General features: G+C 44.7%; 1 protein-coding gene across 2 annotated transcripts; it reads left to right on the forward strand.

Annotated features, from left to right (window-relative positions):
- Positions 1–15292, forward strand: LOC127357839 (SNF-related serine/threonine-protein kinase). Of its 2 annotated transcripts, none has more exons than XM_051390308.1 (8): positions 1–252; positions 3495–3857; positions 4358–4576; positions 5329–5575; positions 9500–9641; positions 10546–10758; positions 11084–11218; positions 12556–15292. In XM_051390308.1, the coding sequence occupies exons 2-8, from the start codon at positions 3735–3737 to the stop codon at positions 13856–13858; spliced, it is 2382 nt and encodes a 793-aa protein (XP_051246268.1). In that variant the 5' UTR covers positions 1–252; positions 3495–3734; the 3' UTR covers positions 13859–15292. The 2 variants fall into 2 exon arrangements, with proteins under 2 accessions (XP_051246268.1, XP_051246269.1); XM_051390309.1 differs by lacking the exon at positions 1–252 and adding an exon at positions 2061–2177.

A 15292-nucleotide genomic window follows, 5' to 3' on the forward strand; every position in this document is an offset into this window, starting at 1 on the left:
GCTGAACGCGCGAGAGGGGGAGCTGAACGAGGGAGGCTGAGTTGACAGTGTGACAGACTTACACGGAGACTCGTTGGATTAATCGTCGGCCGCTCGCTGTCAGCCAATCAGTCGGTACCGACTGTTACACTGAACCCGGGACCGTTTCAGCCTCGTTAGAACCCCGCAGCTCACCGCCCGGAGCCCCCGCACACTCCCGCGGGTTTAGAGGGAGCAGATAGGACGGCTGCCGCTGCTTCAGGTCCCTGTGTGGTAAGTAGAGCTGCATGCAGGCTGATGGTGTGGGCCCGTGTAGTAATATGTGTCCACTTATATCTGCTCCGGTGGATTTCTGTAGGGCACTTTATTTTAAATGCGCATCCTTCGAGGCGCATTTTGACATGCTGCCCGTGTCTTCACAGCTTTTATCCGTGTGCTGTTGGCGCAGGCTGGTCTGCGCTGTCATGTTATTGTGGATGCAGCCAGCAGGCATGTTGACAGTACAGGGGGACTGGGGGGAGGTAGAGGAGGTAGAGGGGGGGGTCCCATATGGGCAGTAGCACCTATACAGTGAAGATAAAGCTGATATAGTGGAGAACAGCTTGAACACAACACTGCTTTCATATTCTACTTATTGAAAGACATATTGTTCATACATATGATGCTACTAATATAGTCCTATTATATCCAGGTAGGGACTGTGTGGTGTGGTTTACAGTGACTTCTTAATGATATCTGTAGTCCTACAATAATCCCATGTAGATAAGATAATGTAGATAATATGTGTTTGAGTTCTGAAGAGATGTTATTGTGTCCTTGTGGATCACTATATTGTTCCTTTATTATTTTATTCCGGGACGTTACCATATCTATATAGCACCTTATGTTACAATAATAACTCCTGTGTTGCCACTATAACACTCATCTCTCAGTGATGTGTAATATTTGTGTTCTAGTTGTATTTGTTAGCAGTGGCTCACAAACTGGGTCTCAGGACTCAGGTCTCAGCAGGGGTTCACAAGTGAGTTGTGAGGGGTGATGAGATTATTAGGATGGGACAACAGGAAACACAATAAAACAAATTGCTGCTACTTAACATAATGTTGTTTTTCCCCAGACTTTCCTCCAACCGTTGCTTTTTATTATTGCATAATTCCAGGCTCATATATTAAAATGTCTAAGTGTTTGGTTGAACTGGTAGAACTGGATACCAGATCTGTCTCTGAATCATCTGAAGTAACTTGGCTCTCCTTCAATCATTGATATCACATTGATATCAATGATCCAATGTACCAGCAAGCTGATTGTCCAGTCAACCCCCAGTATAATTATATAATCCCCCAGCTCATATCTTGAATCTCACAGGCTGTGTGAGTGGAGCAGCTATTATAACAGGTCCATGACCTCGCATGTGTGTGTGTCTGTGTACACACACAGGCACACTACTACCTGGTAAATCAATACACCAGCAGCACCTGGAACAGTTACACAACCGGCCTCGAAGTATGCATGGCAGCTACACTACTGTACTGGGTGTTGACATGTCAGAAAGACTAGAGGCTTGGCTGGCTTTGTAATTAAAACACCAAACTGTTTCTAACATCCAATTTTCTCAACTTGTAATTTTGCCCATCACCTGCTTTAAACCGATCAAGTGATTGCGCACACACTCTTGAGGTAAATAAGAGATCTAGATTTAGGCAAGCAGATCCTGGTTTGACCCAGCTCACCACCACACTCCAGCCCACGTTGATCTCACCTAACCTGCCCTGTCAGCCTGACTGGTGTGCCAGAGCTGTCACAGTGTATGTGTCTGTGATTGTGTGTGTGTGTGTGTGTGTGTGTGTGTGTGTGTGTGTGTGTGTGTGTGTGTGTGTGTCTCCTTTCATGGCTTCAGTTTTGTGAAACATCAACACCTACATGTTGTCAGTGTCAGGCAAAGAGTTCAGCGATGTTGAGATTACTTTTGTGTCTGTGTGTGTGTGTGTGTGTGTGTGAGAGAGAGAGAGAGAGAGAGAGAGAGAGAGAGAGAGAGAGAGAGAGACAGAACAGAGACAGATTGAGATGTCAGCCTCCTATTATAAGAAAAATGACTCACTCTTTTCTCACAGGTACAATCCTCCAACTGACGATCACATAAAAACCCCAAAGAGCTTTTTGGGCTTTCATAGTTTCGTTTGAGCAACCACAGTCTGCTGGTGGGTTCGAGACACTTTGATTTTATTCATCTTACTGTATCTAGTCAGTGTTGATAGGTGTGTTCCTTGGCAACAGTTGTTATGGCTTCCTGTTGTCTCTGTGAATCCAGGTGAGTGGGGCACACCTAGGCGAGGATCACCTCCCAGAAATGAGGAATGTTCTTTGCCTGCATATTGTGTGTTTTGCCGTCTCTGTGCTCTTGGCACGCAGGTAGATTCCTGGAAGAGGAATGCCATGCCTCCCCTGGAGGCGTTGTTTCATAATCAGGGCTGTGAAGCAACATACTGTATGACCACAGTCACTTCTGGTGAACAGAGCTGAGGGTTGGACATGTGAGCGAGGCGTTATTTGAGATGAATTGGTCTAGAATTGGAGAGTTTTGTCATCCCCCAGGGGCAAAAAGTATCTAATGACACAACACTGAGTATGAAACAATTCTAAATATAGCAGAGAACCACTGGACGGTGTGTGTGTATATTAACTTGAGCTGAAAAAATAGTTTTAGTATTAATTGATCACTAATTAGCAGTAGTTTTAATGATCAATTAACTGCTTTTTTGTATTTTCCATTTATCAAAGCTGTGTTACTAACAACCTTTGGCAAGGGTTAAGGTTAGTGTATAAAATACATTAAGAAATGTCTCATGTACACTTTACAGTCCTATCTATACAAGAGAGTCAGTGATTGTCCCCAAGTATTCATGTAGAATATTGAATATATTTTATGATGTCGGCCATGTGTTGGGTTGTACACATATGGGACTGCTAGTTTTAGTTTTAATTTAGCTTGGATCGGAAGAGACCGGAAACTTTTTCATGGCTTCGGTTTCACAATTATAACTGATTTTATTGTTAAAGGATACGCTAATGGATCATCTTTGGCTAGCTGACTAGCTAGCAGCATGGCTCAAGGTTTGAACGAACATTCATGATCCCATCATCGCGTTAAAATTTTAATTGGTCTAATTTCTCTCTCATTTATGACCAAATACCTGAAAAAAACAGCAACCTTATGAGCATGCTAACTTTAGCATTTCGTATAACCTCACAGATTTGCTTGCAAGGCTGTAGATTCTTTGTTTGGTTTTGTTTTTGTAGTTTTAGTAGCTAATGAACTAATTGCATTGTTAAATCATACCCTAACATGTCTAGGAGGATGCAGTCTTGAGGGTGAGACAGGTTCATGACTCAACATTTAGCAGGACTTCCTCCAAAGCACTGACTCAGTTTATTGTACTGATTCATTGAAGTGTCGTGTTGTCAATATGAAAGGGTGAATTTTGACCCCCTCTCTCTCGTACCATTTTCACCATCAGATCACAAGAAGATGGGATTTAATTGAGCGTAGCACTGCAAATATTTGCTGTTACCATCCAGCAGAGGATCTTCCCTTCAAACCCCTAAAGCTACCTCACGAGACCCACAGCTGGTCTGGCATCAACCGGACCACCACCACAAACCTCAGCTAACTTCTACCACTCAGGAGGAGATGGAGAACTGACCGGAGACCAGCAGGCAACAGAGGGCAGCTCCTTCGTCCCAGTCCACGTGCAGCCATGGCGGGGCTCAAACGTCATCACGATGGGAAGATCGCCGGGCTGTATGACCTGGACAAGACGCTGGGCCGTGGTCACTTTGCTGTGGTCAAATTGGCCCGACACGTTTTCACTGGGGAAAAGGTACGTGGCTGGTCGATGCCTGTACATGAATGTGCAATGCTCTGATGCCAGTGATTAGATCTCCTCATATATAAATAGCTTCAAATAGCTTTCATTCTCACCCTTAGAGACAGACATACCAAAGATGAGTGACTAGTAACACTAGTAATGTCTCTGAGGTTAGATGAATGAAATGACATGAAATGAAGCCAAGATCAACACAGTATGTTGGCAAACCAATCTAGGTTTACTTACATATTGTGTTGATCTTGGCTTTTGTTAATGTTTTAGGATCATCACATGTTTTTTCTAGGTGTTCCCGACCAGACAAATTCTTGTAATGTTTTTGTTTGATTACTATCACAATGTCTTTAGTATCGGCAGTACACATCAGCAATTAGCTGCTTCAGTCCACAAGTACAAACAGGCTCTACAGTATGCGAAAGTTGCTGCTGATAGTTGTAGACTGGTACAGATGTGTATCATCATTCTGTTTTTATCTTATTATGCTGCTCCTCTAGGTTGCAGTGAAGGTGATAGATAAGACTAAGCTGGACCCGGTGGCGCGGGGGCACCTTTTCCAGGAGGTGCGATGCATGAAGATGGTGCAGCATCCCAACGTGGTGCGCCTCTACGAGGTCATTGACACGGCCACCAAGCTCTACCTCATCCTGGAGCTGGGAGACGGAGGAGACATGTACGACTGCATCATGAAGCATGACGGAGGCCTCACTGAGGAGGTGAGTGGGATTGTGGGCAGTGGAATGGCCATTAGATTGCATGGACTCCTTCAGCTGGCAGATGAAAGATCATCCTAGCTGCAGAAGTGTCCTTGACTTAGGAAGTCTCTACCGAGCGAGAAAGGACATCAATAAAGTAATATCAATATTAATTCTCCTGCAAATGGATGAGAGTCACTGAAATGAAAGTCTGTAGGGAACAGATTTTGGATGCAGCTCTTTTTTTATTTTACTTGAGACTGTTTTGTGGGAATGCAGTGAAGGACAGTTCAAAGGTAGTTAGAAGCTCACCAATGCGTTGCGCATACAGATTCTTTAAAGTTAATAAATTCCAGACACCGGGAGGCAACTGTGTGACATTGAAACATTACAAGTTAAGCAGGGAAAAGATGAGATGTTCTCAAACTCTGCAATGGCATCAGTGGCTGTTTTGACTTTCTTTGTACACTTGCTGGTATACAGTGAGGTAGCCAATAAGCAGGTTAATGTGTGGTACAAATATGCTAAATATGCACTCAGATTAGTGCATACTGAAAATTCTTTTTGGGATCGGCTGCTGGTTGTAGCTTCATATTCAAGGGACAGACATGAAAGTGGTGTCAATCTTCTCATCTCTGTCAAACTACTGACTAACACTAACACTTAGCACTGTGGAGTTTTTTTTGTTGTTGTTGTGTGAGCTAACAAACTGCCACAGTTATTGTACCGAGATACATTACTCTTGCTAACATTTCTGCTCCCTCCTCAACAAGGTGGCCAAGTGTTACTTCGCCCAAATAGTCCACGCCATCTCCTACTGTCACCGGCTGCACGTGGTGCACAGGGACCTGAAGCCGGAGAACGTGGTGTTCTTCGAGAAGCAGGGTGTCGTCAAGCTCACCGACTTCGGCTTCAGCAACCGGTTTCAGCCCGGGAAAACGCTCAACACCTCCTGCGGCTCTCTGGCCTACTCTGCTCCCGAAATACTGCTGGGGGACGAGTACGATGCTCCTGCTGTGGGTGAGTTCAAACAAGTGACAAGTTCTGGGTTACGTAGCTGATGCGGATCTATCAGAGTCAGATCGTTATTACAGCTATTACCTTTACTGGAATGGGACACAGTCCGGAGTCCAGTGTGTGTTCCAGGCAACAGAACGCGGTACAGGCCGTCCTCTACTGTATATCAGCCTGGTTGACTGATGCTTTCACATTCACACTCTCTATCTGCTGATATGACCTACTGATAGCTCAGCATGCACTTTGACCACACTATGTGACCTGCAGTACTTTGGATAGACCCCTTCAGACACCTTGGCACACTGGCAGCTTTATCAGCCAGCTGATAGAAAGGCGAGGAGCTGCTCAAAGTTCAGAAGGTGTTAGCCCACCTGACAGTTTGGAAATTAGACTTAATCCACCGAATTGCAATCCCACACCTGCAGTTTATTTTTGTCTGCAGCTGACATTTATTGACAGTCATGGCCTTTCTGTGTATAATAAAATCTGATATCAGATCAGGCTGAAATTGGTTTCCTCAGCCTTCTCTTCTTCTGTGGTTGCAGCGTACACACACCTCAAGCAGCCTCACAGTCGCCTGTCCCATCGATAGTGGTGCCAATCCTTGCTGAGCCACAGCTTAGACATTAAATTAAAATGTAATGGAAATTAAATGAAACAGAGGCGTGCGGATTCGCTGGGAAAAGAAGTGGGGGGGGGGATGACAAGAGAAACGAGAAGAGCGGTAAAGAGCATCAGCAGTCCCTCTGTCTACCCAGAGGCCACTGCGTCAGAGCAAGCGAGAGGCATTTTCTGTTTTTCTGACTGAGTGGATTTGCAGTGGCTATTTTCTTCTGTCTGCCTTCGCTCCATCTCAGCCTCTTTTGTGCCAAGCAGATGAGCCTCTCCCAAATATTGAAAGTGCAGTAATAATAGCTTCTGTTATTGGACCGCATGTGTGGGTTTTGAATGATTGTGTAAGTAGCTGGGTACGTGAGGTCAGCTGTCCTGTAAAAGCCTGCCTTGACCCAGATGACAAGTCAGATGTTTGTGGACATTTTCAGTGTGTGTGTGTGTGTGTGTGTGTGTGTGTGTGTGTGTGTGTGTGTGTGTGTGTGTGTGTGTGTGTGTGTGTCTCCTGTCCTCTGGAGTGTTCATGCCGCCCGTGCACTATTGTTCATTCAGCTGAGATGATGATGTTTTGATTGCGAGGATTATCCACCCAGCCGGGATGTAATATTGTGTGATTCTATCAGTGGTGCAGTTTGATGTGAAACAGGCTGAGTGGGGGCCAGCAGTCCTGACGTCCGGGGCTTTGAGGTAACCTGGCCTGGGACGGTCGCTGCCAAGGTACCTGCTGACAGTCTGTAGGGTGCTGAATTTTGCTGGTGACGTGCCAGGTGGCGGCGAGCCCAGTTTGTTGTGGAGATAAAGGAACTGTCCTCGCTCGGCTCTCTCAAGTCGGGCCTGTTTGGAGTTTGTTGCTCTTTTGAGGAAGTGCTGAAAATAATTTGAGGGAAATGTTACACCAGTAGTCAGAAGGAGCCAATTAGGAGGCTCAGAACGCTTTAAACTGCAAAAAAAAAGGCAGAAGAAAAGTTACATTTATTTATTAATCGAAGGGTGTCAAGTGCTTTTACCAGCAGAAAAACTTCTCACATGCTTAGGCATCAGGACTAAGGCTGCAAATAACACTTATTTTCATTATAGATTAATCTGTTCCTCTATTAACCGTAAAAAAATATGGTGAAAAATACCCTAACCTAACCTCCAGCCTCTGAGGAACAGAAATGAATAAAACACAAACAGTGCGTGAATAAAAGGAATTTCGAGAATAGAATAATCATACAAAAGTATGTGAAATTTCGTTCTGATGCATAATATCTGAAGGAAATGTTGTGTGCACTTTTGGGAGCGGGTGGTGGACTAACAAGTGTTATGAAAAGATGCCTGCCTCCTTTTGCCTTTTGATGTTATGCAGTGTGTGGGCTCTCTTCTTTTTTGTCTCCAGTAAATGGAAATTTAAATATAGATTTCTGCTTCCTCTTCAAGAAGCACAAGCCGCACATTAACTTGCCTAATAGCAATTACAAAGAACATATCCTGGGCACATGCATAATTCAGAGCATATCTGTGCATAATGAACAAGTGAGAGGGTTTTTTTTTTTTTTTAGAAAAATATGTTGCATAATGATCAGCAGGCCAGGATGCTGAACTTGGCCCACTCAGCCTCGGGGTTAACAGTGTCAAGACACGAGGGAGTGGTTGTTGGTTATCTCAGGGAAGCAATTGGTGTGAAAATGCAATGCAGGACAGCAGAAAGGGATGTTTACACTCCCAGCTGTCGCTAGTAAGTAGCCGGCGTCGTTAGCTCAAGTGATGCTAATGTGCAGTGACGCGAACGGTGTTATCCAGAGATGTGTCAGCCATCTGGTTTATAAATAAAGTTATCGAGGAAGGAAGTTTGGCGGACCGCTGACGCAAGTAATGAGGGAGAAGGGTCATGGTTGCTAGGATACGTTGGCTAGGGGTAAGATGGTGGTGGGGACTGCAGCAGCGTTTGCTCCCTCCATCAGCAGTATGAGACGCTCCTTCAAGCCTCAGAGCAATAAATACTCGCCACCCACAGTAAACTGGCACATTTACTTTACCAGATTGCAATCTCCAGCGCTTCCTTTCTAACTGCACTGATATGAAGAAATATGAAGACGTATCACCAGGGGTGTTGGGGAGGATAAACCCACTTAACCTCAGTTTACCACCTTTGTTCCATAGAAAGTCTTTATAGATGCAAGTTACACAAGTGTCAGGTTGTCACTGATGCGTCTGCTGTTCTGTCTTTTGATAAAAAAGTAATGCACAGGAAGTGGAAGTATTTTGCATTTCTGGTTGGTTTTATTATTTAGAGAGAAAAAGTCACACACCTAAAATGCCAATAAATAAATAAAATAAATCAGCTGTCCGCCACCTGCCTAGCACCAAATGCTACATAAAGTTAGCAACTAGATAGCTAGCAACATGATTCTGAATTAATACTAATGTTGGCTGTTGTGTCTTCTAGACGTGTAAATTGGCAACTGTTTGCTAACATGTTGGCCACAAGTTTACAAGGTGATAAGTCATTGTTGTGTTTACAGCTTGTTCTGCTGCCCCCAAGTGGCCAGAAAATCAATTAACGCAGCTTTAAAATTAAAGGAAGGCATTGTAAATCAGCAGACTTTTTCTGACACTCATGCTGCTCACAAAGAAGAAAAAATGGTTTCACTGCTTTTTATTTACACACTGCATTGCTTCATATTGCACTACATGTAACGCCACAAATCTTCCAGAAGTTGTTGTGAAAAGGCGAAAAGTCAACAGACTCACTAGGAATCTGTATGCTTTTATGTTACCGTCTCTCTGCTCGTAGTCAGTATGTGACTGCAGAATGTGTGTCAGTGGACCATCCTGCTGACCAGAGCGGCACAGAATGCCCAGAGCAAAAAGTTGCTCTTTTAAACTGGATAATCGGACCAAGAGAACTGTTCCATGAAATTAGCATTTGTATGAAGCTTTGAGGGATGAACACGTTAACCCACTTTCCTCGCACTGTGTGTTTGTGTGTGTGTGTGTGTGTGTGTGTGTGTGTGTGTGTGAGTGAGCATGACGCCGGCAGCAGCAGCAGTGCAGAGACTCATCCTTGGTTAGACAGATGTGTCCTAAGCCAGTACATATTTATGGAAATGGCTCTGATCGAATATGATTTATGCTTCATTTGGACTGAGAGGGAGGCAGCTTTTGTTTTTTTATATCTAGGTCACTAAGCAGAAAGGACATATGCTTCACTATATGTCTGTCATACTCATATCTGTGGCCGTCCTCTTTTTAAAAAAAATCACTCTTAATTCTCATGTTATGTGCCTCAAAAGCGTGTTTTAGTAACTGACAGCATTTTCTCTGTCTCTGCAGATATCTGGAGTTTGGGGGTGATCCTCTTCATGCTGGTCTGTGGCCAGCCCCCCTTCCAGGAGGCTAACGACAGCGAGACGCTCACTATGATCATGGACTGCAAATACACAGTGCCTCCACACATCTCCCATGCATGCAGAGAGTGAGTAACACATGCGTGCATACCCACACAGATGGACGGGGTACTCTGCAGGTGCTGCATATTTCATGTTTGTAGATGTGTGAAGAAAAGAGGAGCGGTCTCTCTTCTGCTGCCTCCTCGTTGTCCTGCTTTTCGCTCGGTGCTGCAGTCAGCTGCTCCACCAGAGATGCAGTGCTGCGTTAAGTGTATCTAATGCACCCTTTAAAATCGGCCCTCTATTTTTAACATTGTGAGGGTTTAACGATGCGTCAAGGCAGAGCAGGGCCAAATAGAAGCTGAATACATTTTCAATGGCTGCAGCTTTGATAACACATTTTATTTTTGGACATGACTTCATTAGTTTATGTTGCACACAGTACTTCAAATATTGGCACACGTCCTGGTGCATGTGTTCAACCCTCAAATTGCTCACCCATGTGGCCTTGTGGAAACAGCACTTTTTCCTATTTTGTGTGAATGATTCACCCACTAAAATTACTTATGCTACACCTATCAGCTAGACTGCAGAATAAATGCTGAAGGTGGATAGCTTGTTTACTGTATTATCTCCAGGATCATTCTGCTGTATTATAACTTAACATCAAGTTAGTTCAGACACTCAAGTTGGGCTTGAGTCAGGTGATTAATCGTTCATCAGCTGTGTGGCTGCCACCTAAATACTAACGTCCAATCATATAAATGCAGCTGTACGGGATGGCGATTGGAATCATTTGGGGTTTGTTGGAACCCGGTCGGGTGGAGCAAGGGACAAGAGCAATCAGACGATCAGACAGGTTGTAAACCACCAGTTTAGCCAGTTTATCTAAACCACTGAATTTGTGAATATGTGTATCTAAACACAGATAGAGTACTGACATTTCTGTAGTTCCTCCATAACCCTGATCCCCTCTGTGACTCCCTCCAGTCTTATAGCCCATATGCTGCAGAGGGACCCCAAGAAACGAGCGACCCTAGACGAGATCGAGGGCCACAGGTGGCTTCAAGGTGTCGACCCGTCCCCGGCCACCAAGCTGTCCACCCCTCTCGTGTCCCATCGCAGCCTGTCAGAGGAGGAGCATGGCTCCATCATCCAGCGCATGGTGCTGGGCGGCATCGCAGACAGAGACACCATAACTGAGTATGTGTCCCTCTATCTCACACATGCACATAAATTAACATGCAGCTATTCTTTCCTGTGTAATCTCCAAAAATTTGCCATGGTCCACTAGTCCAACTGAAGCCTAATTGAGTGTCGTCAACAGTTTAATTGCCATTAATAACCAGCTGGAAGTCAAACCTGAGCAGTTGCCATGTCAAATTAAATCTCCACCCCCCTCACTTCCTTTTGACTCACGGTCAGGGTTTGGTGATGATCTGCATGTTCATATGCGTGTGTGTATGTGTGTACCTTGCATGTGTTTTGGAATTCAGTTGAATTTCTTTTTATTTCTCAATCTTTTCAGGGCTCTGGAGTCGAATCAGTACAACCACATCACAGCTACATACTTCCTGCTGGCTGAGAGGATGCTGAGGGACAGGCAAGAGAAGGAGCAGCACAGCCAGACACGATCGCCCAGCCCAAGCAAAGCCCAGTTCCGGTACACGCACACACGTACATACACGTACACACACACACACACACACACACACACACACATTTCTTGAGATCGACAGAGTGCTGCCTCTGCAGTGCTGCATACTTAGTTTCCAGAAGACAAGTTTGACAGCAGATAGACAGAGTCTTTTTTCAGCAAAGGATGAAGGACAGACTGAGAATAGAAGAGAGGGAGCAGAGCAGCAACATTATCAGGGATTTACCACCAAAAATATCTTGAAACAAAACAGAAAACTGCTTACATTTTCCTTACTGAAAAAGTGAAACTCAAACAAATTCAAGAATATTTGTAAAACACATGAACTTGCTCTTGGAATTACAGGTCTTTTTACAAAGAAGAAAAAAGAATAAGAATAAGATTTTGAGTACATTTACAAACGAATGTTTATATTGAATGAAAGTATTCTGATCCTTATATCCTTTAGCATTAGCAGCAAGATATCTGGTTAGTGTTTAGCCCCTATTCATAGAGACTAAGTGGCTGCAGGCTGCAGGCTAACCAGATAGCTAAGGAACAAATGCTGACATATTAAACATACAGAAAATATAATCATGGGACATTAAGTATCTGCTCTGCAACACATAATATGCTACATGCTACATGCTATACACCAAACAAAACTGCACTTCTGAAATTAGCCAAGCAGTCGTTATCGTGTTGACTATCCCAACCTGTTATGTGTGTTTACAACCTGCAAAGTTCCAGCTTTTACACAACTGATGCAGATACTTTTTCCCATCTTCAGCATGAATTTTAATTAAATGACAGGAATAAAAAAGGCAATGTGACCATTAATCTGAAGTAGCTTGTAATAACAGATGGATCTTAAATTAAAATATTCAAACAGAATTAAATCAGTAAGTAATGTCAGTTAGAGGAAGGGAAATAAACTTTATTCTCTCAGAGAGTTAGATATAAAGAGTGATACCACTCTCGTGTCTGTACAGTAAATGTTAAGCTACAGCCAGCAGCCGGTTAGCTTAGCTTAGCATAAATACTGAGGGAAAAGGAAGAAACAGCTAGCCTGGCTCTGTCTAAATGTAACAGTACCAGCGCACTAATTTACACATCATATTGTTTATTTTATACTTGGTTTATGTATGGATAAAACAGAGTAAATACAGAGCTGGAGTCCAGAGACAATTCGCCTCGCTTAGTTTATATGCTAAGCAAGACTAGGCCTCAGCCAGCTTGATGCATAGACATGAGAGTGGTATCAATATTCTCATTTAACTCATTTAAGTGTTTTCTTTTTTGTTATTGCTAATTCTGTTCAACCCACTAAACCCTGTGTTTTGTGCTTGTTTAACCCTTCACAGGCAGTCCTGGCCCACCAGAGTGGATGTTCACCAGGATGTCAGTGACGGGTTGGGGGGTCCGGGTATCTCACACCCCGGGGGGCCACAGTCCCCTGCCCGCAGTGCAGAGAGCCTCCACAAAGGCCCAAGGCCCAAAACAGCTCTGCTGGACCTCAGTCAGCGGCAGGAGAACCACACCCCAGCATCCAGCCAGCAGCAGACTGCACGACAGAACCAGGAGAGGGGGCTTAGGCCTCTGGGAAAACCACACTCCAACCCCCTCAGGCTGGGCTCTCTGGCCTCAGTGGGCCCTTGCAAACCTCGTAGTCCAAGTCTTTTCAGCGTGGAGGAGGATGAAGAAGAAGAGGGGGAGGAAGGCAAAGGTTTACCTTCTGCACTACCTGCTCAGGTGGTGCTTCGTTGCAAAACCTCTTCCGCATCATCCATGTCTTCTGGTAATCGGCTGACATCCCGTATGAGTGCTCCAGTTCTTAACCAGATCCATGAAGAGGATAAAGAGGATGAGGAAGAGGAGGAGAGGAGGGAGCTGCATGGACTCGGCCCGCCCAAACCTAGCCTCAGCCTAAATCTGAACTCTAGAATACCATCACCGTCAACGCTCATGTCGTCGCCTAAAACTGTTGATGTAATAGCACCGGTTGCCGCTTTCACTCCCAGCTCAGAGACAAGTGACGATGACACAGAAAGTCGCCATAAACCTGATCCAGCGACTGTCGGTGGACAAGGGGACGAGAGAGAAGGGAGAAAAGAGGGTAGAGAGAAAAGGGGGTCAGGGCAGGGCAGTCCCTCCAACTGTGCCAGTCCTGGATCAGGTTCAGGCCAGGGCAAGGGCACAGCCAAAGCTGCCAGCGGCCTGGTGGAAAGCCTAAAGCTGATGAGCCTGTGCCTGAGCTCCCAGTTCCACAACCTGACAGGGGGAGGAGGGGGAGGTGGTGGTGGCGGCAGCGGCGCCGTTGTTGGGGCAGACACCCAGGATCGTCCCATGTGGAGGATGTGCATGGGCGGCTCAACCGGCAGCCTGGACAAGGTCTCGCTCCTGGGTGGCCCTTCACCCAGGGGGAACCTGTACCACAACCAGCCCCCGCTAGGAGACGCACTGGCTGACCCGTTGCTGGAGGGCTCTTGCACCGGCACACTGAGGCTGGGAGAGCTGGACCTGGCCAGGGAGAACCACAGGAACATGAAGAACCGTGTCCTGCAGATGCCTCTAAGCGACAAAACTCTGTCCGTCAACATCCACCGGAGCCCCAAGGAGGGTCTGCTCTGCACCCCCACCCCACACAGCTGCTGCCAGGTCATCTAGAGCCCTACAGACAGCCGCTTCATCAGCTGCTCCACACTCCTCCACTCTCATCAATTCATCCCTTATCATCTTGCTTTTGTTACAGTCATGTCACCACTGGCTCATGAGTTCACATTATTTTTGCATTTTATGCCATTTCCTATTATTTAACACTTAATGGTGGATAACTGGGAGAAAGTCCAAATGCCAACCTTGCACATTTAGAGACACAAAAAGTCTCCATGGAGGAGACTGGGTGCCATGCCAAGTATGTGAAGCACTTTCAGCAGATTAAACAGAACACTAAGGGGACATTTTAACCCGCCGGTGTGTTTTAAATAAATATGGAAATGGATACAGGAGGTGCTCACACCCCTACTCTTGCACACTTGTATATACTGTATGTACACATTTTGTGCACACCCACACACACAAACCTGTATCACTCTCTAAGGGAAAGCTGATGAGTTTTAGTATCATGTTACATATCGTCTTTTGTTGTACTTGATGCTGTTTTCTTTTTAAATATTTTTTTAATTATTTTCTGAGACAATCATTTTATCATTTTTTTTATTCTGACTGAAAGAGTGAAGCTATGACTATGTTTTCATTCAAATGAGGACAAATAACAGGGTGAAAATGGACAGCAGCACTTGCGTAAGATGGTGACACACAGTATTTTTTGTAGTCTATCACTGTTTTATTTTTCTATCTCGAACGTGCTCTGCAGACTCAGAAAGAAAGCGCACACTCACTTGTCTCTGCGCAGTTACACGGCAGTTTGTACATATGTGAATAACCTCCTAGCAGTACTCTGTACCTGTAGTTTTGACGGTGAAGTTGTATTGCAGTAGAAACCTGAATACTAGATCGTTGTACACCATTATTCTTCACTCCTACTGGATCTTCAAGGTTTTGGTTGAACCCAGAGCTAGAAATGTGTTTGACGGCTGAAAAGGAACATTGAAATATATTTAAAATCTCCCCTGAAACCAAACAGATTTAATGATTATACATGTAATGGCAGCTCTTTAAATTCAACGACTGCTGGGTGGAACCTAAACCATGTACATCCCGTAGCTTTCCAGGATCACGGTAGCCACTGTTGTAGCGTATTCCAAGACAAAACAACAAAGGGGTTTCAATAGAACAGAACAACACTGCCCCTTCAAGTATCGGTCTGTGTAACTGGATGTGTGACCCACCCCTAGTGGAATATATAACTTGACAGTGCATGTGTTTTGCTGTAGCAACCTTATTCTTACCCACTGAGGTCAATCCACCTGATGTATCTACCTAAGTAACAGATTCAAACGGTCACTTTACTGTAGCCTCACAGCAATACCAGCGACTGCAAAATGTACAACAAAAATGGATGTGCCATAAAATTTGTCTTGAGCATATTGTACTGTATGTATATGATAGAGATATATTAAAATAAAATGATGTGGATGA

This window comes from Dicentrarchus labrax, unplaced genomic scaffold (genome assembly GCF_905237075.1).
Source record: "Dicentrarchus labrax unplaced genomic scaffold, dlabrax2021, whole genome shotgun sequence".
NCBI lineage: Eukaryota > Metazoa > Chordata > Actinopteri > Moronidae > Dicentrarchus > Dicentrarchus labrax.

Excerpts from the sequence above, each read along its gene's own strand:
- LOC127357839 (XM_051390308.1), top strand. The coding sequence starts at position 3,735 with ATGGCGGGGCTCAAACGTCATCACGATGGGAAGATCGCCGGGCTGTAT. Across the intron at positions 9,642-10,545 it reads ATCTCCCATGCATGCAGAGA|TCTTATAGCCCATATGCTGC; the intron begins GTGAGTAACACA and ends GACTCCCTCCAG. Across the intron at positions 10,759-11,083 it reads GACAGAGACACCATAACTGA|GGCTCTGGAGTCGAATCAGT; the intron begins GTATGTGTCCCT and ends CAATCTTTTCAG.